The sequence below is a fragment of the Hyla sarda genome, chromosome 6 (assembly GCF_029499605.1).
Source record: "Hyla sarda isolate aHylSar1 chromosome 6, aHylSar1.hap1, whole genome shotgun sequence".
Classification (NCBI taxonomy): Eukaryota; Metazoa; Chordata; class Amphibia; order Anura; family Hylidae; genus Hyla; species Hyla sarda.
The window spans coordinates 255,777,751-255,799,394 of record NC_079194.1 but is presented as its reverse complement, the minus strand read 5'-3'; the positions used below and the strand labels follow the sequence as shown (position 1 = coordinate 255,799,394).

The following is a 21,644-nucleotide window of genomic DNA, read 5'->3' as shown; positions in this document are numbered from 1 at the left end:
ATATTCAAGTTATAGGCAAGTACAGTAGTTTATTATCAGGGAAAGATAATTCATTGATCACAGAGCTCTACATAACTTAGTATATTTAGAATATTTCTGGAAATCATTTTGGAAATAGAGCAATTGGTCTTCAGCCACTATTTACATAATTCTCTTATTTTTCACAGTTTTTTTTTACTTATTTTACTTTGGATTTTAACTTTTTTTTTTATTGCAGTATCTGTACCCTCCAGCTGGAGTAACAGAAATATCATGTGGCAATATAAAAAACAATAGTGGAAAAATATTATTTTTATGACTTCATATAGAAGAATTCTATCTGGCTCTGTTCACATTGGCACCAAGGTTTCTGTTAGTAACAAAAACCACAATGCATTGCCAGATCCATTGTGCAACACATACCACTACACTTCAGATGTGAACAGAGCCTAATCTTAAAGGGGTACTCCACCCCTAGACATCTTATCCCCTATCCAAAGGATAAGGGATAAGATGTCTGATCGCAGGGGGTCCCACCGCTGGGGACCCCCCGCAATATAGCATGCGGCACCCACCTGTTTCTGCTCCGGAAGCGCTGGAGGGTCTGCGTCCCGACCACCGGAACGGAAGTCCGTGACATCACGACTCCACCCCCGTGTGATGTCACGCCCCGTCCCCTCAATGCAAGTCTATGGGAAGGGGCGCTTCCGGAGCAGAAACAGGTAGGTGCTGCATGCTATATTACGGGGGTCCCCAGCGGCGGGACCCCCGCGATCAGACATCTCATCTCCTATCCTTTGGATAGGGGATAAGATGTCTAGGGGTGGAGTACTCCTTTAATTCCTCCGAATTTTAACATTCTCAGATGTTTTTTTGTTACCTCTCTCATTTGGGCTATGTTCACTTGCCATTTTATGAGCCTGATTTGCAGGACAGTTATGGTGCTATATCTGGAAGAAATTAGCTTTGTTTTTCTATTCTTGGATAACCCCTTTGAGGTTGTTTTGAGAGAAAATATATCTTTTTGAGACCATGTGCATAAATGTAGAATATCTTATTGTATAATTTATCTTAGGGACAATCACATCACACTTTTTGCCGAATGTTTCATACATGTCAGAAACCTGTCAAGATGGTAAGCTATAGTGTGTGTGTTCGGGTACTGGCATAGGTCCCATTTGACTATAATTGCCGAACGTGGTTAACTAGTGACTACTTTTGGGTAATTTCCTGCATGTATACGATTACTTTGTGGTACCCAAAAGCGTGGTGTGCTGTGCTTCTGATCCCCAATGAATGACCAGAATGAAGTCACTAGTTGACTGTGTTCCGGCTATTTTAAGTCAACAGGGACCGTTCCAGTACACACAGGTATAGGATGACATTCCATTTGGACTGACTTATATGTGCAATGTAAGAATCCTGGTGTGAATGAGCCCTTAGGTTGAGATATTGCTCTTTTATTTCTACTAGTAGATTTCATTGGTTCTACTTAGTCCAAGCAGAGCCCTCTTCTTTAGCAGCATCTGATTCTATTATGTGCATGGTATACTGCAATCTAAGCAGAATGAGGGATATTTAGTATTTATTTGCTAAATGACCAACTATATGCCCTTCTTTTCCAATGGAATTGAGATTTTCTACAAGCCTTGCAAACAACCTTGACAAGACTTTTGCCTGACTAATGGCTCTGCCAAAAAAAAAAAAAAAAAAATAGTTTATAAAATAAAAGTACATACATATAAAAATAATACTTTCATGCAATACTTATATAGCTCTCCCCCTGTTTAACCCTTTAACTGGTAGCAGGACAGCCGACCTCATAGGCAGCAAAGAAAAAAAGCAGAAGTATTTAGAGAAGAGATATATCCATGAGATATACAAACATAAATATATGAATATTATATATATATATATATATATATATATATATCTCTATACATACATGCAGATATCCTCTAGTAGGTTCAGCTTCTGACAAGTGCTTGGAAGCAATGGTGTTTGGTGGTGAAAACTCTGCAATGTACCATATTTTCCACTAGAAGACATGTTAACATTTGCTGCACATCTATGTATACATTTATATATATGTTTCCTGGTGAGGTCCATGTCTTATGTCGCTTGCTCTAACAAGTTATGGGTGTCAAACCCTAAACTTTATGCAGCCAGAGGCATAAATATCTGCAGCAAGTGATTTTGCAAGGCTCCGTGGGTAGAGAAATGGACAGGGAAGATCTTCTGCTCTTAGTTGTCTGTTTTGATCTTTTCTTGACGTCGTGACAAGATTTCCTGAAGTTCTGATCCACCCTGACTCTTCTGTAGGAGAAAAGTGGATAAGTCAAGTGGCCGGATGAGTAGATTAATGTTTCTATTTGTTTTTATTAGTAATTCTTTTTCTTCTTTTTAGAGAGTATCAGTGCACGGCAATGTTCAAAAGCCCCACAGTGTGAATGAATGGAGTGCCGGTTGTGACATTTTTTACTCTGTTTCTTTGGATCAGTAGGGGCCTCAGCATTTGGACACCCACTGATCAGTTAGGCTGGGTTCATGTATGTCTGGCATCCGGCATAGGTGAACTCAGCCTAAATCTAGATGCAACTGATGCCACAACTGATAACAAGTTGTCATCAGTTGTATTGCATCCGGCATCCATTGTTTTTGCACAGCGGACAGGGGAACACAGCAAGCTGCGTTCCCCTGTCCGGTGCCCTCCGGCGTGTCCAACCATCCAGCGCTGGATGATTGTGAACTGTCCCATTCAAATGAATGGAATCGGTTCTAGCATCAGTTTCCCTCCGGTGCACGCCAGAGGGAAACTGTGCCGGACGCCTGATATATGTGAACCCAGTCTTAGTTGTCTCTGCTATCCTGTGTCCAACTGGGGTCTCCCCTACCAATCCCCAGAACAGGGAAAGGGTCTCCCATTTGTAGCAAAGAGGTGAGCTCTCAAACATAGTCTCGCTCCATTATAGAGAACTGTTGAAAGCATTAGCAGTGTTTAGGTCTCTGTAGTGTTAGATAAATGTGTTCATTATATTTTTACTTTATTTTTTAATGTTTATTTTCTATATGTTGTGACATCACTACATTATCCTGCATTACAATGCTGTGTTTATTATCCCTGTGTTATGACACATAAAGCATATAGCGATGTAACAAAACCAAATATGCCCATATATAAGAAAATAGATAGAAAATGGTTGTTTTAACCATCTTATGGGGAATATTTGGTTTTGTTACATATCTATGCACTTTATGTAACCAGCATAATCAATGATTAAGTATACATAGGGGATAGGTTGCTCCTGCTATCCATTTATATATATGGGGCATATGTGGCATTTTTATATTGCTTTATGCCCTCTATAACCAGGTAGCCGCTTTGTTTGCCCAGACATTTTGTGGTACACTTTTACATTGGGTTTACTACCTTATACATCGGTTATTTCATATTGAGAGTATATTTATAAGATTTACATACAACTCCAATTGAGTGTATATATTAATAATATATAACATCAGATACAATGCATAACATCTGTATATAATTCTAACTGAGGTTTATCCAAATACTGTCCAGTACCAGATAACACCGGTGTGCTATACTTTATCTATCATTATCTAATATCTATATCACAATATACAGATGTATGTACATATATACGCATTAGGTTGGCGATAATCTAGAAGCCAACAACTGATATACCCTCTTGTCCAATAACTATTTATACCATTGATTTGATAGCAACTATATATGGTGCAGAATAGAAGTAAATGCTCCACTACCATTCCTATATAGGGGATACTACTAATATACATTTTTGTAGGGATGGAAGAATCTGAGGTCCTGAGGGGTCACTTGGGACTGGTACTTGAATGGTCCAATAGTTCCAATGCCAAATGAAAGAATACCAGTACTATAAAATGCAGGTAATGTTGGAGGCAGGAGTCTAGAAGTTACGCTTCTGCCTATGGCTCGCTCTATTGCGTGTTCACAGATATAGGTCTCATCTAATGTAACTGGATGAACATTCATATAATAGATGTAAATGTTTAGTAAAGACTGTGCTTACCTCTAGTTGAGACTTCTGTACAGTCAGCTGGCTGTATACTCTTGCACCTTCTTCTCCACAAACTTTCTTGAGCTCTTCCTTATTGAGAGAGAAAAGCTGTGCCCCATTTAATATACCTAGCTGTCCCGAGGTTCTGTAAAGAAAGGACAATATCCATTAACCTTACATGACTATGATAAAATTACCATTACTGTCTCTGAGACTCTTATATACACTGCTAATATACAGTGTCCACTGTTATCTGATGGCTCAATTACAGGTCAATTACAAGATCCCAATGTCTCATCACATTACATAACAGAATATTTAAAGAAATCCACATTAAAATAAGTAATAACACATATTTAGCCAAATAAAACTCCAGATCTGGGTGAGCTCACACGTCCAGAGCCTTCTAAATACATTAATAATGCAAAATGCAGCATGTAAGCTATATTCACCACTATGCATAAATATGGGGACACAGAGGGGGCCTAATGACTAAATGAGGGTACAGAGGAGACCTAACTAGTAAATAGGAACACAGTGGAGGTCTTATACTATTTGAGAGCATAGAGGAGGCCTTACTACTAAATAAGGCCACAGAGGAGGCCTAATACTATATAGAGACATAGAGGTGGGTCTATTACTACATGGGTAAAAGTGAACAACTGATCAGAGAAAAGTTACCTGTGATTTACTCAAAAAACATGCCCCCTGTGAGTGACTGGATGTAAGTACACTTATATGGTCTGCAGAGCCTGTGTACAGCTGTTATCTACCTTTATTTGGGCACTGTATGGACAATTGGTCTTTATATAGTACATTTTATCCCATGGAAGTGACAGTAATAGGTGTTCATGATGTGGTGGTATAATTTACCCCTTGTATGCTGGTATTTAATATTGGTCTTGGTATAGTAGATTTGGTCAGTAACAAGATTCTGAGACTTGATGTTCTGGTAGTCCTACTGCTTGCTGGATAGATAGATATTTACTTGATGATGGAACTGTATGAAAAAATGTACATGTTTTTTCTTTTCCATGCTGTTTTTAAGAAAAATGGTGGGGTTTTTGACATGGAAATGAGCAGGTTAACCACATGGTTAAAGGGGTATTCCAGTTAAAAACAATTCTCCGAAACTGTCCAGAGCAGGATAGGTTTGCTATGGGGATCTGCTCCTACTCTGGACAGTTCCTGAGACAGACAGAGGTGTCAGCAGAGACCACTGTTGTCAGACAGAAAAGAACAACTCAACTTCAGCAGCTGATAAGTACTGGTAGGATTACGATTTTTTTATGGAAGTAATTTACAAATGTGTTTAACTTTCCGGAGCCAGTAGATATAAAACATAGTTTTTAATTGGAATACCCCTTTAATGCTTGTGTGAACATGTTCTAACAGTGCTGTCAAAGAGAAGTGTGTATGTGTGTGTGTGTGGGGGGGGGGGGTTACTGATTTCCTCTGGTGGGCTCAAAATACTCCAGTATGACACAGGTGAGCGTGGATCCTTGTGAACATCGCTATTGCTAATAGAATGGGGTCCATACTGGGAGTATGTTAGTGTCTACTTTTTTTTAGTGACTACTAGATACCACCAGTTCTCAAGTGTGAGGACAGTTCCAAGGGAAGAGTAAGAAGTCCCTTGTATATAGTTACACCTCATTGGCGTATTCTTGATGTACCATAGATATGTTTTTTGTCACTTACGGTTTACTAAAGCCCTTGGCCTCTAGCCAAGCTTTGACTTCCTCTGGCTCAGATTCGAAAGTTAATGGTACATGGACTTGCTGGACTTTTGGTGCTGCAAAATTTCTTTTAGGTCCCTGCTGTGTTGTTAACTTCTTTAGGAGTTCATCATTCAGTTCATCCATATTGTGAATTATCTCTGCAAGAATATCAGACCAGTTATCCACTATCTCCACCTTTATCTTAACTATATAAACTAGCAATTGACAATCTATGGTACAGAAGACCAAGCTAAACTAAATAACAAGTAGGTAATAAATCTCAGCAAAATCTCAGCAATTCCAACAGCCCCTCGTGGGGAATTTCTCCCTATTAACCTTTATGGTAGGTTAGTTAGCTGGAGGTCTAGGAAACACTACAGAACATAGTGGTGGTGTGGGGCCTACGTAGTTAATCCTCCAGTATTCTGGCTTCCCTGTAAAGGTTTCCATGCATCTTCAATTGTCATCAGCCATCTGTCCTGTTCACCCCATACACAAGAACATTTGGCCATTTTTTTACATGTTCTAAGTAGGGATTGGGGGTAAGCCATTGCCAGACTCCTCTAGCTGTGACTTATCTTCAAAAAAACTAAATGGCTGAACAGTTACAATCCAACATGGCCGATCCTTCTTCTCAACATCATCTGTCAGGAGCCCTCCATACACATTATATGGTTTCCCAGACCCGCCAACATCCTGAGGTTAGCCAACTTTTCACTCATGTGTATGGGGACCTTGATCTTAAACATTTTACAAAAATATAAGTACCTCCTAGGTCAATTCACTTATGCAATTTATTGGACAAGTGTGTTTATAGTGCCTAAAATGGACATCCCGTAGCACTGACCCCTATTGATGTTCTGAGACCTGCAAAGATGTAATCATCTTTATTAACTGTAACCTCTAAAAGTAAAAGAACAGTATATAACTATTGGCCACTTATGTCAATTAGAATAGAGGCCAATGTATGAGTGAATGTCATGTGTATACAGTACACAAATAAAAAAATATATTGTTTGTAAATCTGGTCACCATAGATCTGCTGTATATTATCTCCAGGTATCTTGTATCTTATAAAGTATCCTTAAAGTACCCATGAGGCAAATCAGCTTGGAGTAGGTAAGTATGAGGCTAATTGTAGGAATACTGTGCACCTATCTCTTCCCTGCTGTTTTTATACTATCTTTAAGTATTCGGATTTATCTTGCACATGTCACATTAGGTTCAATTTAAAGGGTTTATCCAGGAAAAAACTTTTTTTTTTATATATCAACTGGCTTCAGAAAGGAAAACAGATTTGTAAATTACTTCTATTAAATAATCTTAATCCTTTCAGTACTTATGAGCTTCTGAAGTTAAGGTTGTTATTTTCTGTCTAAGTGCTCTCTGATGACACCTGTCTCGGAAAACGCCCAGTTTAGAAGCAAATCCCCATAGCAAACCTCTTCTAAACTGGGCGTTTCCCGAGACAGGTTTCATCAGAGAGCACTTAGACAGAAAAGAACAACCTTAACTTCAGAAGCTCATAAGTACTGAAAGGATTAAGATTTTTTAATAGAAGTAATTTACAAATCTGTTTAACTTTCTGGAGCCAGTTGATATATATAAAAAAGTTTTTTTCCTGGAATACCCCTTTAAAGATTAGATAAAGTATATTATAAAGATAACGTACGCTCTTTTTGGTTGTTTGACCATCCTGCCATCTCGCTCCCCCACTTATCTCCAGCATAGCTACCAGGAATCTTGTATGCAGGGCTAATGGGTCCTCTGGGGCTCACATCTCCTTTGTACTTGGATGCAGGCTAAAACATAAACAAGATATGTATTACACATTGCATTCATTTTATGAATTTATATGTTATTTTTAATTTCTAAAAAGCTCAGTCTTAAAGGGGTACTCCGCCCCTAGACATCTTATCCCCTATCCAAAGGATAGGGGATAAGATGTCAGATCTCCGCGGTCCCACTGCTGGGGATCCCCGGGATCCCCGCTGCGGCACCGCGCTATCATTACAGCACAGAGCGAGTTCGCTCTGCACGTAATGAAAGGCAATACAGGGGCCGGAGCATCGTTACGTCACGGCTCCGCCCCTCGTGATGTCACGGCCCGCCCCTTTCAATACAAGTCTATGGGAGGGGGCGTGGCGGTTGTCACGCCCCCTCCCATAGACCTGCATTAAGGGGACAGGCCGTGATGTCACGAGGGGCGGAGCAGTGACGTAACGATGCTCCGGCCCCTGTATTGCCCATCATTACGTGTAGAGTGAACTCGCTCTGTGCTGTAATGATAGCGCAGTGCCGCAGCAGGGATCCTGGGGCTCCCCAGCAGCGGGACAGCGGCGATCTGACATCTTATCCCCTATCCTTTGGATAGGGGATAAGATGTCTAGGGGCGGAGCACCCCTTTAAGGATTCCCCCTCCAGCACACGTTCATGCACATGCCTGTTCTCCCTTGCGTAAATCTACGCAAGGTTGGAGTTGGTGTATATTTCAGCTACAACTTACACCTGTTTGCAGATGTAAATGAAAGCAAATATGGCACTTATGAGGCCACGCCCCCTTTGCATAACACCATGTCCACTTTGCATTCAGCGCCAAAGAGCTCAGCGCATATTTTCAATATTGTCAAAAGACACAACAAAGCAGGTGTCTGCACAAAAATTTTGCAACTTAAAAAAAAAAAATATATATATATATATATATATGCCAGATGCAGAGATGATAAATATGCCCCCCCCCCCCACAAAAAAAAATACAAACTATGAGATTTTCCATCTTACTCAGCCCAATACAGTAATATTTAGAGGCTGTATATATGTATGAGAGAATCTATAATAATAATTCTTTTATTTATATAGCGCACACAGATTCCGCAGGGCTGTACACTGAAATTGAATACTACATTTATAGTGGAGTATTAAAGTGTTCTCTGAAGATTTTTTAGGGCTGGGGCTAATGGAGATATCAGTATATGTCAGTAAATTTCATGTCTGACCTTTATACCCTTTGTCTGTTTTCAGACATTACTTCTAGGTTATCATGTTGCCATGGTTAACAAAGGCTTTAGTTGTGGCCTAGTTCAGGACAGTAGGTAGAAGGTCGGCCTAATAAGCTAATTACATGGATGTAGCCCTTTTTTTACCCAAAATTAGTCTGTTTATATTTCTTGAGGCTACTAGGCAATAGTTTTGTATTAGCAAAACCACACAGAGTTTAATGCCAATTGCTAGGGTGAAGTTATTTTGTGATGGATACACTTACCACGTGACCATCTGGTTGGTGGAATTCATCAGTAGATACTACGTCTAGGATATTATAGGGAACATATCCCTCCTGCCCAATCCTGTTTCTTAATTTCCACCACTGCTTATTGTCCTCAAGAACCTACAATATAATAAGAGTTAAAGTTGTTACTGATATCATTTCTCGATGTAGCTAATCTTGTTATATATAAACCAGTGAGTATAGATGATGCTTACCTCCAGGACTTCATCCTTAAGCACTGACAGCTCATTGGCATTTCGAGCAGTGAAGTCATAACGGATTTTGGCGCATTTCTGTGGCTGTGCCGGCACTGGTGCGTCATAACTGGAGGAGTAGATTGGTATAAATATTCTGTTACTTTATTTCACTATTTTCATAAATTTCTTTAATTATGAGTAGGTACTTGATTCTAATGTGCTTAACAAATATGTTGGCATATTAACATTAAAAGTAAGGGTTAAATCATCACCCACCTGGTCAGTTTTTGGCGGCCTGGAGGGCTATACTGCGGCTTTATTTCTGGAAGGTTTTGTTGTTTGAATGATGGTGTCCTGTAAGGATTTCCATTAGGAGGAGGAAGCTGAAAGACAATATTTTAGGATAAACAATTCAGGGTTATGAATTCTGTTTACTTAGACCCCATGTTTATTTTTTTATGGGATAAAAAGTAAACCAGATCCCTCTCCATTCCCATCTTCCCTAATGCCATTTTTATGGTCTCCAGGTCAACGCAAGGTCCCCATGTAGGAATGCAAAAAAGACCACTCAGCCAATCGCTAGCTGCAGCAGTAAACCCCCTCATCCAGGGACTGGGACCTAGTGATCACTAGGTGGGGGATCAGGCATGTAAGTACCAGCGAGACTCAGCTGACAACTAAGATGAAAGATAATGAAATAGGAAAGATCTATCTTACATTGGTCCTGGGTCCATGATTTTCCTTTGGCTTTGGTGGCTGCAAATAAAGATAAATTGGTAAGTATTTAATGAAGTGTGCCGTAAAAGCTATGGGATTGGTAGTAGTAAGTTCAGTTTCCTACATGAACCTTGTTGATGTTAGATAAATGATACAGTCTTTTTGGTCTTTAGACTTTAACTGAAACCTTCCGTTTTCTTGTCAAGTTCACTTTTGGTTTATACTTCCTAATATGTAAAGCGTACAGTTGAATATCTATGAGACCCTGTGACTGGAAGCTTAGTTGCTGGAAGACCTACCACATCCAGTATTCCTAATAACACCAGCTCTCTAATAAAACAATTCCGTTTAATTGCAGGAGTGCTTCCACCTGAAATGCAGTTGTACACGGATGATGCAGGGAGTAAAGTAGAGGAAAAGGATGAAGAGTAATTTATAACCTCAAATGAGTGACATACCTCTTCTAGGATAAAAGGCTTAACAGGCTCTGGTGGGTGTCCCATATCTAGCTCCCATGGTGCTCCTTGAAAGATTTCTATTGGGGGTATCCATCCATTATTAAATTTTGGTATGTATTGTGGAATTATAGGTTCTCTTGGCCATTCTGCCCTGAAATATTTTAAAAGACAAAATTAAATTAGACGCATAGTTCACTAAAATTGTGGAAAATAATTGAGGGTTGTACCTCAAGAAAGCTGAATTTGATGGCGCATTACATACTTCATACTGATATAGTTAAAATACTAAAATAAAAAGTTCTCTTGTATTTACCTTGATTTAGTCCATCTGTCTCCCAAAGCCTCCCAAAGTTGCATTTCCTTCGGAGTTAGATGACCCCTAAGGAAGTCAGTGGCATCCTTGGAAAGCAGAGGGCAGGTAATAGATCTTCCTAAATCTGGACCTCCAGAGCTCTGAACTATCTACAAAAAAAACACATCAAGTAGATGGTACCATGTTCACAAGATACAACCTTCTGCTTGAACCTATGCTTGCATCTATGTATACAGTCTATAGATTTTCTGCCTCTAAGTTGAATACTTTAGTGGTCCAAGTAATGTGGCCAGTAACAGGAAAGTGCTGCCTGCTAGAGATCTCCATTGGTAACCGCACCTCTAACAAGACGCTCTAAGAGATGCTCTGCATTGAGTGTGGCAGGGTGTCTTAGTGTTGCCAACATAATGGTGTACCTCTGCCCACGGACCGTGGTCCATCTCAAGATGTGGGACTGGGGTCACAGGTGAAGGAAGCTACATATGTGATGTCATGTGCATGACCCTGCCCTGAACAGCGCTCCCAAGTGGCTGAGGCAGGCTGAGTTAGTGCACAGTGACAGTGTGAGAAGCTGCCGCCCTTAATAATTGTGATGGTTTACATCAAGTGGTCAATTCATACGAAAATGTCTTGTATGTAAAACAGTTAATAAATATACAGCACCGGATATTACTGAATGCTATATAAACATCCGGGTGTTCACTTTTATAGATCGAAAAGTACTTACCAGTTCCAGTGGTCCAAAGAGAAAATGGATGAGTTCGGCTGAACTAGGATTCTGTATATGTTTTTTTAACTTGGCCTGAAAAAACAACAGATTTCTATTAAACTAAGTAGCACTGAGTAGCAAAGTGATGCTAATATGAGAAAATACAGCTCTATAGGCTTGTCCCATGTCTATAATCCCTTTAAGCCACCTAATATTCTTCAGTGCCATCACACCCCACCCAATCTCTTGGCTTTTTCAGTGCTGGTTCGACCTTGTGGAAGCATCTTAAAGGAAATCTGTCATCAGAATCATCCGCACTAAACCTGTTACACAGGCTTGTAGTGCGGGTGATCCTGATTAAAACGCTCCTTACCTGGTTAAAAATGGTTCAGCGGTTCTTAAGATATCTATATTTTTAGTTTTCTGTTATTCCCTGGCTTGGGACTCAGTGGGAGGTGTTATCATCTGGGACTCGGCCACACGTCATTCTAGCTGGGCGGAGCTGCCGCCCGGCTCATGAATATTCATGAACTTATCCTCGTAGTATAACTCCTTTTTCTAGGTCTGGTGGGGAGGGCCGCGAGGATAAGTTCATGAATATTCATGAGCCGGGAGCGGGTGATTCTGATGACAGATTTCCTTTAAAGGGGTATTCCAGGCAAAACCTTTTTTTTTTATATATATCAACTGGCTCCGGAAAGTTAAACAGATTTGTAAATTACTTCTATTAAAAAATCTTAATCCTTTCAATAGTTATTAGCTTCTGAAGTTTTCTGTCTAACTGCTCAATGATGATGTCACCAGAAAGCAGTTAGACAGAAAAAAACAACTCAATTTCATAAGCTAATAACCATACTGTTTGACTTGTGCAGGGAACAGAACAGAGCCACCTAGTGGCCCTTTGTTTTCAATCACATTAAAAACATATAAAGGTTGAGTAAATAGAAAAGTGTCTTATAATAACATAAGGAACAATATATTAAAATCTTAGTTTGGTGACAGGTACTCTTTATAAAATAGGGCCCCAAATATTGCGTGGTAACATTTCCAAATATGTGTGTACTAAGTGTCATATTAAGGTCATATTAAGGCGTGATACAGAAGGTGGAAGACATATAACACTACTGATGCAGTTGGTCGTTGTCTTCATCAGACCTTTGCTTTGAAGTTAGCTATATTGCTATGCCAGAACAGTGTCTGGGCATTGCTGATAGTGGTTCCTTACCAACAGGTTTATGGCCAGCTTGATCTTCTGATAGCAATCTATGAACTCTAGCTCATTTGGTGGTCTAGATCGTAATGTCAGGACTCCCTCTGTGGGGCAGAAAAACAACATTTTATTAAAAAAACAAGCTTGGGTCATAAGGAAAATAAAATATGACTGATGCCAAATTTGGCTGTACTTATATTTGGAATGTGCAGAAACATTTGACAGTAACCACCAAGAAATAGCTCAATTTAAAGGTACCGTATATACTCGAGTATAAGCCGAGTACACCCCCCTCGGCTTATACTCGAGTGAACTCTCCACCCGCAGTGGTCTTCAACCTGCGGACCTCCAGAGGTTTCAAAACTACAACTCCCAGCAAACCCGGGCAGCCATCGGCTGTCCGGGCTTGCTGGGAGTTGTAGTTTTGAAACCTCCGGAGGTCCGCAGGTTGAAGACCACTGCGGCCTTCGACATCATCCAGCCCCCTCTCACCCCCCTTTAGTTCTGTACAGTACTCACCTCCGCTCGGCGCTGGTCCGGTGCTGCAGGGCTGTCCAGAGAGGAGGTGGTCCGGTGGGATAGTGGTTCCGGGCTGCTATCTTCACCGGGGAGGCCTCTTCTAAGCGCTTCGGGCCCGGCCTCAGAATAGTCACGTTGCCTTGACAACGACGCAGAGGTGCGTTCATTGCCAACGTACTTCTGCGTCATTGTCAAGGCAACGCCTCTATTCCGGGCCGGAAGCGCGGAGAAGAGGCGCCCCCGGTGAAGATAGCAGCCCGGAACCACTACCCCACCGGACCACCTCCTCTTCGGACAGCCCTGCAGGACCGGACCAGCGCCGAGCGGAGGTGAGTACTGTACAGAACTAAAGGGGGTGAGAGGGGGCTGGATGATGTCGAAGGCCGCAGTGGTCTTCAACCTGCGGACCTCCGGAGGTTTCAAAACTACAACTCCCAGCAAGCCCGGACAGCCGATGGCTGCCCGGGCTTGCTGGGAGTTGTAGTTTTGAAACCTCTGGAGGTCCGCAGGTTGAAGACCACTGTGGGTGGATGATGAGAAGAGGATGATGAAGGGGGGGGGGGTGGGATGATGACAGTAGGATGATGAAGGGGGGGGGGGGTGGGATGATGAAGGGGGGGGTGTGGGATGATTACAAGGGGATGATGAAGGGGGGTGGGGATGATGACAAGGGGATGATGAAGGGGGGATGTGTGGGATGATGACAAGGGGATGATGAAGGGGGGATGTGTGGGATGATGACAAGGGGATGATGAAGGGGGGATGTGTGGGATGATGACAAGGGGATGATGACAGGTGATGATGATGAGGGTCTGGATGATGACAGGCGGTGATGATGATGAGGATGTTAATGACGGGTCTGGATGATGACGGGGGTCTGGATGATGACAGGGGGGGATGATGTATTTCCCACCCTAGGCTTATACTCGAGTCAATAACTTTTCCTGGGATTTTGGGTTGAAATTAGGGGTCTCGGCTTATACTCGGGTATATACGGTAAATGTGCAGCAAATATCCTGTACAGTCTAACACTGTGTTTTCACTTTTATTTGAAAAAATGCCCCATAAATCGCCAAAAAGGGGGCAAAAAAGGTCATGGTCAGATATAAGCTGGGAGTCAATAGGGAAATAGATGAGGCCAAACCCACTTGGCATTTTTTACTTTTACTTTTTTCAATTCTTCATTGGGTTTTTGGGATTGGTGGCAGTTTTCAACAATTGCAGCATGCTGAAACTATGGCATTTTTTCAAAGAATCTGGGTGTTTTTTCTCTCAATTTTCCCCCAAAAAATGCAATTTGGGTTTAACATTAGCGTTTTTTCTGGCATTTTGTTTCCCCAATTCTAAAATGGAAATCATTGAGTCACATGATGAAAGATTCACCTGACTTTTAATGAGAAAAATGCAGGGTAAAAAAAACATCAAAGAAAAAAGACTAAATGCCACAAAAACTGCATCTTAGGAGTACAGTTTTTGTGGCTTTTTTTTTTAGGACAAAGAAACGCCAGAAATAAGTTGTGTGGAAATATAGCCTTATACGGCCTTATATAAGAGGTACATTACCTGCTGGCCCCTTCTTTTTGCTCTTTTTTCCTTTCTTTCTCTGGTTCAGTTGCTTAAAAGCTTCTGCTGCTTTTTGTAGCTTTGCCACAAAAAACTCTATGTCATCCAGTGTGCAGTTAAGGCATTGCTAGAATAGCGATAGATATAAAAAGAATCATTACTATCATGCACATAGGCTATCACTGCTTCTACTATAGTCTTGTAGTCACCAATTAAAACTTAAAGAAAACACAGCTTTGGCTCTGGGTATGACCTAACCAACTGCCCACCAAAGGTGCCTAAATATATTACACAAAATGTAACCAAAACAGGCAATTTTCCATAGCACTGGCCTACTGTCTAATTTACATGTTTAGGTGGAAGTCAGGAGAAGTTACTGTAAGGTGAGGAAGCATTCAGCTGACAGTTATTAAAGGGGTTATCCAGGAAAAAACTTTTTTATATGTATATCAACTGGCTCCAGAAAGATAAACAGATTTGAAAATTAATTCTATAAAAAAAAATCTTAATCCTTTCAATACTTTTAAGCTGCTTAAGTTGAGTTGTTATTTTCTGTCTAAGTGCTCTCTGATGACACGCGTCTCGGGAACTGTCCAGAGTAGAAGCAAATCCCCATAGCAAACCTCTTCTACTCTGTGCAGTTCCCAAGACAGAGAGATTTCAGCAGAGAGCACTTTTGCCAGACAGAAAAGAACAACTCAACTTTAGCAGCTGATAATTAAGATTTTTTTAATAGAAGTAATTTACAAATCTGTGTAAATTTGTACAGCCAGTAAGCACTTCGCAGGCATTCTGGGTAGGGGAATATGCAAATCAGCTCATTACATCACCTTTTCAGGCGATGTTCCCTGGTATCAGCTTAGCTCCAGTTACGGAATATAAAAAGCTAATCGGGATTAATGCCAAGCCAGAACTCTCTCTCCAGAAGGAAAGAGCACCCATCTGCAGACAGCTGTTTCGGGGTACTTGCCCCGCGTCAGTACAGAGCAGGGTAATCTGGCTTGGCTGAGATGAGGGGCCTCTCATCTCAGCCAAGCCAGAATACCCTGCTCTGTACTGACGAGGGGCAAGTACCCCGAAACAGCTGTCTGCAGATGGGTGCTCTTTCCTTCTGGAGAGAGAGGTCTGGCTTGGCATTAATCCCGATTAGCTTTTTATATTCCGTAACTGGAGCTAAGCTGATAACAGGGAACATCGCCTGAAAAGGTGATGTAATGAGTTGATTTGCATATTCCTATATATATATATATATATATATATATATATATATATATATGAAAGTTTTTTTCCCCTGGAATACCCCTTTAAATGTGTATGCCTCCCTGCCCTATAGAGGGGGACTTTATTGCTGAAACAAAGATGGGGTTGACAGCAGTGGTCCTAGTATGAGCAGTATTTGACTCCATTCCACAGTAACTTACTGTTTCCTTCTCAATCTTCTTAGCCAGCGCCTCCCTTGATTCTTCGGGTTCTTGGGACATGTTACTTCTTCGATCAAACTCTAAAAATGTATATAAAGTATTTGATATAGCAGATTAAGAAGAAACAAGCAAGTTGTGAATAGTAAAAATACCTTAAACAATGGGGGTGATTTATCAGTGTTGTCTTATGATGCATCACTTTTCAGGATTGTGAAAAAAGTGTGCCAAACTAATAAAAGTGACATACACGGCAATGAGGAATTTGGTACAGTCTGCTAGACTTGTTAGGAACTTATTCTTCCTTATGAGTGGTATAATGTACTTTGTATTTAGTGCCAAATAATGGTGCACATTAATAATACATTTGACCCAAAAGATATTCATAAGACAACTGTTTTGGGAATACACTTTACTCATGAACAATACAATGTAAGGTATTAAATAACAGACTAATTCAGAGGGCACAATCAGACTGCTCCATGTATATAGCCAGGGAAAACGTAAATCCCAACGAACAGGACAGCAGCCGGTTAAAGGGGTATTCCAGGAAAAAACTTTTTTATATATATAAGCTGGCTCCAGAAAGTTGAACAGATTTGTAAATTACTTTTATTAAAAAATCTTAATCCTTTCAGTACTTATGAGCTTCTGAAGTTAAGGTTGTTCTTTTCTGGCTAAGTGCTCTCTGATGACATGTGTCTCGGGAACCACCCGGTTTAGAAGCAAATCCCCATAGCAAACTTCTTCTAAACTGGCCGGTTTCCGAGACAAGTGTCATCAGAGAGCACTTAGACAGAAAAGAACAACCTTAACTTCAGAAGCTCATTAGTACTGAAAGGATTAAGATTTTTTAATAGAAGTAATTTACAAATCTGTTTATCTTTCTGGAGCCAGTTGATATATATATATATATATATATATATATATATATATATATAAAAAAAGTTTTTTCCTGGATTACCCCTTTAACTGAAAAAGAGTGCTAGTACGGGGTGCTAAGCTTAAAATAGCTTAATCAAAAATGCCAAATGCAGTATAAGAAAAGAAGCTTGCACTCACCGCCCCTGTAGACTTTTTCATACGGTCAGTCCGTTCCGGCAGGGAGACTTCATAGATGCGGGGTGCTCAGAGGCAAACAGCCGTTTTCGCACAGTAGGTGTGTGCTTCTTCCGGCCTCTATAGAGGCCAGAAGAAGCACACACCTACTGTCAGGATTCGGCAGGCTGATGGCGGATCCTCTGTGCCAGAGAGGGATTGGCGTGGACCGTACCGGAGGACCGGTTTTAAGTTGCTACTGGTTTTCACCAGAGCCCGCCGCAAAGCGGGATGGTCTTGCTGCGGCGGTAGCAACCAGGTCGTGTCCACCGGTAGTGGCTCAACCTCACTGACTGCTGAGACTGGTGTGGTATAGGAGGACTAGACAGAGGCGAGGTCAGACGTAGCAATAGGTCAGGGCAGGCGGCAAGGTTCGTAGTCAAGGGAAACGGCAGAAGGTCTGGAAACACTGGTAAGGGCACTCACAAAAACGCTTTCACTAGGCACAGAGGCAATAAGATCCGGCGATGACAGGAAGGGGAAGTGGGTTTTATAAGGAAGGTACAGGTGCAGGTACTGATTGGGCCAGGCACCAATCAATGGCGCACTGGCCCTTTAAATCTCAGAGAGCCGGCGTGCGTGCGCCCTAGAGAGCGGGGCCGCGCGCACCGGGACTGAGCAGTCAGAAGACGGGGCAGGTAAGGGGATTTAGATGCGACCCGCAGGCGGGCGCGTCCCGCTACGCGGATCACATCCCCGCCGGTGACACTAGTGCAGCGCTCCCGGTCAGCGGGTCTGACCGGGGCGCTGCACGGAGACGAACGCCGTGAGCGCTCCGGGGAGGAGCAGGGGCCCGGAGCACTCAGCGTAACAGTATCCCCCTCCCTTAGGTCTCCCCCTTTTTTTAACTGCCTGTCTCTTCATACGAGACGAGGCCAGTGGGAGCGACTCTTTAGTCTCCTTCCAGATAACGGAGAAGTCCTGGGTTACTTCATCTACAGCAGGAACTCCAGACGAAGTGGGAATGGGGAGGGGGGCAGAGGGTGAATCTTGCCACGGGGCAGGGTGGTACCAGGAAGGAGGCTATGAGGAGGTAAGATCTCTGCTTGCTTTTTGCAGAAAACATCAAAAAAGTCCTGGTAAGCCTTGGGAAGACCCGGTATAGGTGGAGCCACAGGGGTTTGACAAATGGAAGCAGATGTGAGGCATCGTTTGAGACAAGAAGGACCCCAACTTTTGATCTCCCCGGTGGTCCAGTCAAGGGTAGGAGCATGACGTTGGAGCCATGGCAGGCCGAGAAGAACTTCAGAGGTGCAGTTGGGCAGAACAATAAATTCAATCTTTTCATGATGCAGTCCAATGCTCATAAGCAGGGGTTCTGTGCAGTAGCGCACAGTGCAGTCCAACTTTTCTCCGCTGACAGAAGAAATATAGAGCGGTTTGACGAGACGGGTTACTGGGATACTGAACCTATTAACGAAAGAGGCCAAAATAAAGTTTCCTGCAGAACCTGAGTCCAAGAAGGCCACTGCTGAGAAGGAGGAGCTGGCGGAAGGAGAAATCCATACAGGTACAGTCAGACGTGGAGAGGCAGAATTTACACCAAGAGATGCCACTCCCACGTGAACAGGGTGCGTGCGTGCGTTTCCCAGACGCGGAGGACGAATAGGGCAATCCACTAGGAAATGTTCGGTACTAGTGCAATACAGGCATAAATTTTCATCTCTGCGGCGAGACCTCTCTTCATGGGTCAGGCAAGACCGATCCACTTGCATAGGCACAGGAGTAGATTGCACAGGAGTAGATTGCAGAGGATTCTGGGAGAGAGGTACCCAGAGATCAGGGTCCTTTTCCTGGCGGAGCTCCTGGCGTCTTTCAGAAAAACGCATATCAATGCGGGTGGATAAGTTCAGATAGGGTAGCAGGAATTTCTCGTGCGGCCAGCACATTTTTGATGTGACTGGATAAGCCTTTCTTGAAGGTCACGCAGAGGGCCTCATTATTCCAGGATAGCTCAGAGGCGAGGGTGCGGAACTGGATAGCGTACACGCCCACAGAAGAACTCCCTTTGACGAGGTTCAGCAAAGCAGTCTCGGCTGAGGAGGCCCGGGCTGGCTCCTCAAAGACACTACGAACTTCAGCGAAGAAGGACTGGGTAGTAGCAGTGGCAGGATCGTTGCGGTCCCAGAGCGGTGTGGCCCATGACAAGGCCTTTCCAGACAGGAGACTGACCACGAAAGCCACCTTAGACCGTTCAGTGGGGAATAGGTCCGACATCATCTCCAAGTGCAAGGAACACTGGGGCAAGAAGCCACGGCACAACTTAGAGTTCCCATCGAACTTGTCAGGTAGGGACAAGCGGAGTCTGGAAGTGGCAACTTGCTGCGGAGGAGAAGCTAGAGCTGGCGGAGGAGATGGTTGCTGCTGTAGAGGCAGAAGCTGCTGTAGCATGGCGGTCAACTGCGACAGCTGCTGTCCTTGTTGGGCGATCTGTTGGGATTGCTGGGCGACCACTGTGGTTAGGTCAGCGAGACTTGGCAGCGGCACCTCAGCGGGATCCATGGCCGGATCTACTGTCAGGATTCGGCAGGCTGATGGTGGATCCTCTGTGTCAGAGAGGGATTGGCGTGGACCGTACCGGAGGAACGGTTCTAAGTTGCTACTGGTTTTCACCAGAGCCCACCGCAAAGCGGGATGGTCTTGCTGCGGCGGTAGCAACCAGGTTGTGTCCACCGGTAGCGGCTCAACCTCTCTGACTGCTGAGACTGGCGTGGTACAGGAGGACTAGATAGAGGCAAGGTCAGACATAGCAAGAGGTCAGGGCAGGCGGCAAGGTTCGTAGTCAAGGGCAACGGCAGAAGGTCTGGAAACACTGGTAGGTAAGGGAACTCACAAAACGCTTTCACTAGGCACAGAGGCAACAAGATCCGGTGATGACAGGAAGGGGAAGTGGGTTTTATAAAGAAGGTACAGGTGCAGGTACTGATTGGGCCAGGCACCAATCAATGGCGCACTGGCCCTTTAAATCTCAGAGAGCCGGCACGCGCGCCCTAGAGAGCGGGGCCGCGTGCGCCGGGACTGAGCAGACAGAGGACGGGGCAGGTGAGGAGATTGGGATGCGACCCGCGGGCGGGCGCGTCCCGCTACGCGGATTGCATCCCCGCCGGTGACACTAGTGCAGCGCTCCCGGTCAGCGGGTCTGACCGGGGCACTGCACGGAGACGAACGCCGCGAGCGCTCCGGGGAGGAGCAGCAACCCGGAGCACTCGGCGTAACACCTACTGTGTGAAAACTTCTGTTTGCCTCGGAGCACCCCGCATCTATGAAGTCTCCCTGCCGGAACAGACTGACCGTATGAAAAAGTTTAGAGGGGCGGTGAGTGCAAGCTTCTTTTCTTACACTGCATTTGACAATGTAAGGTATCATTACTACTTTGGCTCAGTGTGATGCCCAGAAGAATGTCACACCCTGATAATAAGACTTTACCAATTTCACTTGCTGAAGCCGGTGAAATGACTCGGTTCTTGTTGTCCCTGTTGGCTGGCTTGGGGGCAGTGGCAGGAGGTAGGATGGATTCCCTTTGCTTGATCCTCTCCTGGTTAATCCTATAGAATACGTTAATAAAGACAGTTTTAGAAGTAAAGTTCATACGACTGAGCACGATATTGACTAATAAACTTCCTAGTTGGTGCCCCCTTTGTTATAGATACTGTGTATAAATAGATCATATATGAGATCTTTTAATTACCCCCTATACCTATAAAAGAAATATATTCTATCATATAGTCTGAAAAGTGGCTTTAGAGATTAAACACCAGAGATATATCCTTTACTTATAGGTTAAAACATTAGCTCACAACAGTACCCCTGGGAAACATTTTACCTGCAAATTTTCAAAATGTTAATTCAAAAAAAACAGACATGAGCATTTGGCCTTGTATTCACTTTATTTTGTGCTTTTTCCATTACCGTGTTTATAACAGTGTGCAATAAATCCTGACCTTGTACTATGTGTCTCATATTTACCACCGCACATGAATTTTACTGCTTTCTTCTGTGCTAAAGTCCTTTTGCACAAGTAATACACTGCTAAGGGTAAAACTACTTACCGTGGGGATCAAAAGTTTGGGCACCCCAGGTAAAAATTTGTATTAATGTGCATAAAGAAGCCAAGGAAAGATGGAAAAATCTCCAAATGGCATCAAATTACAGATTAGACATTCTTATAATATGTCAACAAAAGTTAGATTTTATTTCCATCATTCCATCCAATTTTTACCTGGGGTGTCCAAACTTTTGATCCCCACTGTATATGGCAGATGATGTAACTATGACAATCTACACAAAAAGCTGTTTTTTTTATAGAAAGTATGCACTGATGGCCACTTTCCATAGACTTTGATAGAACAAATTATTAAATTATAAATTAGGAAGAAAAAAAACCTGCCACCTTTTTTTAAACAATTTTACTCTTGA

At 42.8% G+C, this 21,644-nt stretch overlaps 1 protein-coding gene and 1 long non-coding RNA gene across 9 annotated transcripts in view; one reads left to right on the top strand and one right to left on the bottom strand.

Moving 5' to 3' along the window:
- LOC130276951 (uncharacterized) overlaps positions 1-10,435 on the top strand; it is a 40,636-nt gene extending 30,201 nt beyond the window's left edge. For 2 of the 3 annotated variants that reach the window (XR_008845309.1, XR_008845307.1), the window contains exons 2-3: positions 9,751-9,999; positions 10,299-10,435. This is a non-coding gene — a long non-coding RNA (uncharacterized LOC130276951). Of the gene's footprint in view, positions 1-6,817; positions 6,881-9,750; positions 10,000-10,298 lie in introns of those variants that run through there. The other variant, XR_008845308.1, reaches the window with a different exon arrangement.
- Positions 1-21,644, bottom strand: part of EPS8L2 (EPS8 like 2) — a 258,012-nt gene that overhangs the window by 346 nt on the left and 236,022 nt on the right. For 5 of the 6 annotated variants that reach the window (XM_056527018.1, XM_056527020.1, XM_056527017.1 and 2 more), the window contains 15 exons: positions 20,655-20,773; positions 16,134-16,213; positions 14,713-14,839; positions 12,646-12,734; positions 11,439-11,513; positions 10,712-10,860; positions 10,399-10,549; positions 9,941-9,979; positions 9,500-9,606; positions 9,242-9,350; positions 9,024-9,146; positions 7,434-7,563; positions 5,742-5,919; positions 4,053-4,185; positions 1,898-2,295 (listed from right to left, as the gene is read on the bottom strand). In XM_056527018.1, coding sequence (XP_056382993.1) covers positions 2,224-2,295; positions 4,053-4,185; positions 5,742-5,919; positions 7,434-7,563; positions 9,024-9,146; positions 9,242-9,350; positions 9,500-9,606; positions 9,941-9,979; positions 10,399-10,549; positions 10,712-10,860; positions 11,439-11,513; positions 12,646-12,734; positions 14,713-14,839; positions 16,134-16,213; positions 20,655-20,773 — 1,681 coding nt within the window. In that variant the 3' untranslated portion in view covers positions 1,898-2,223. Of the gene's footprint in view, positions 1-1,897; positions 2,296-4,052; positions 4,186-5,741; positions 5,920-7,433; positions 7,564-9,023; positions 9,147-9,241; positions 9,351-9,499; positions 9,607-9,940; positions 9,980-10,398; positions 10,550-10,711; positions 10,861-11,438; positions 11,514-12,645; positions 12,735-14,712; positions 14,840-16,133; positions 16,214-20,654; positions 20,774-21,644 lie in introns of those variants that run through there. The other variant, XR_008845306.1, reaches the window with a different exon arrangement.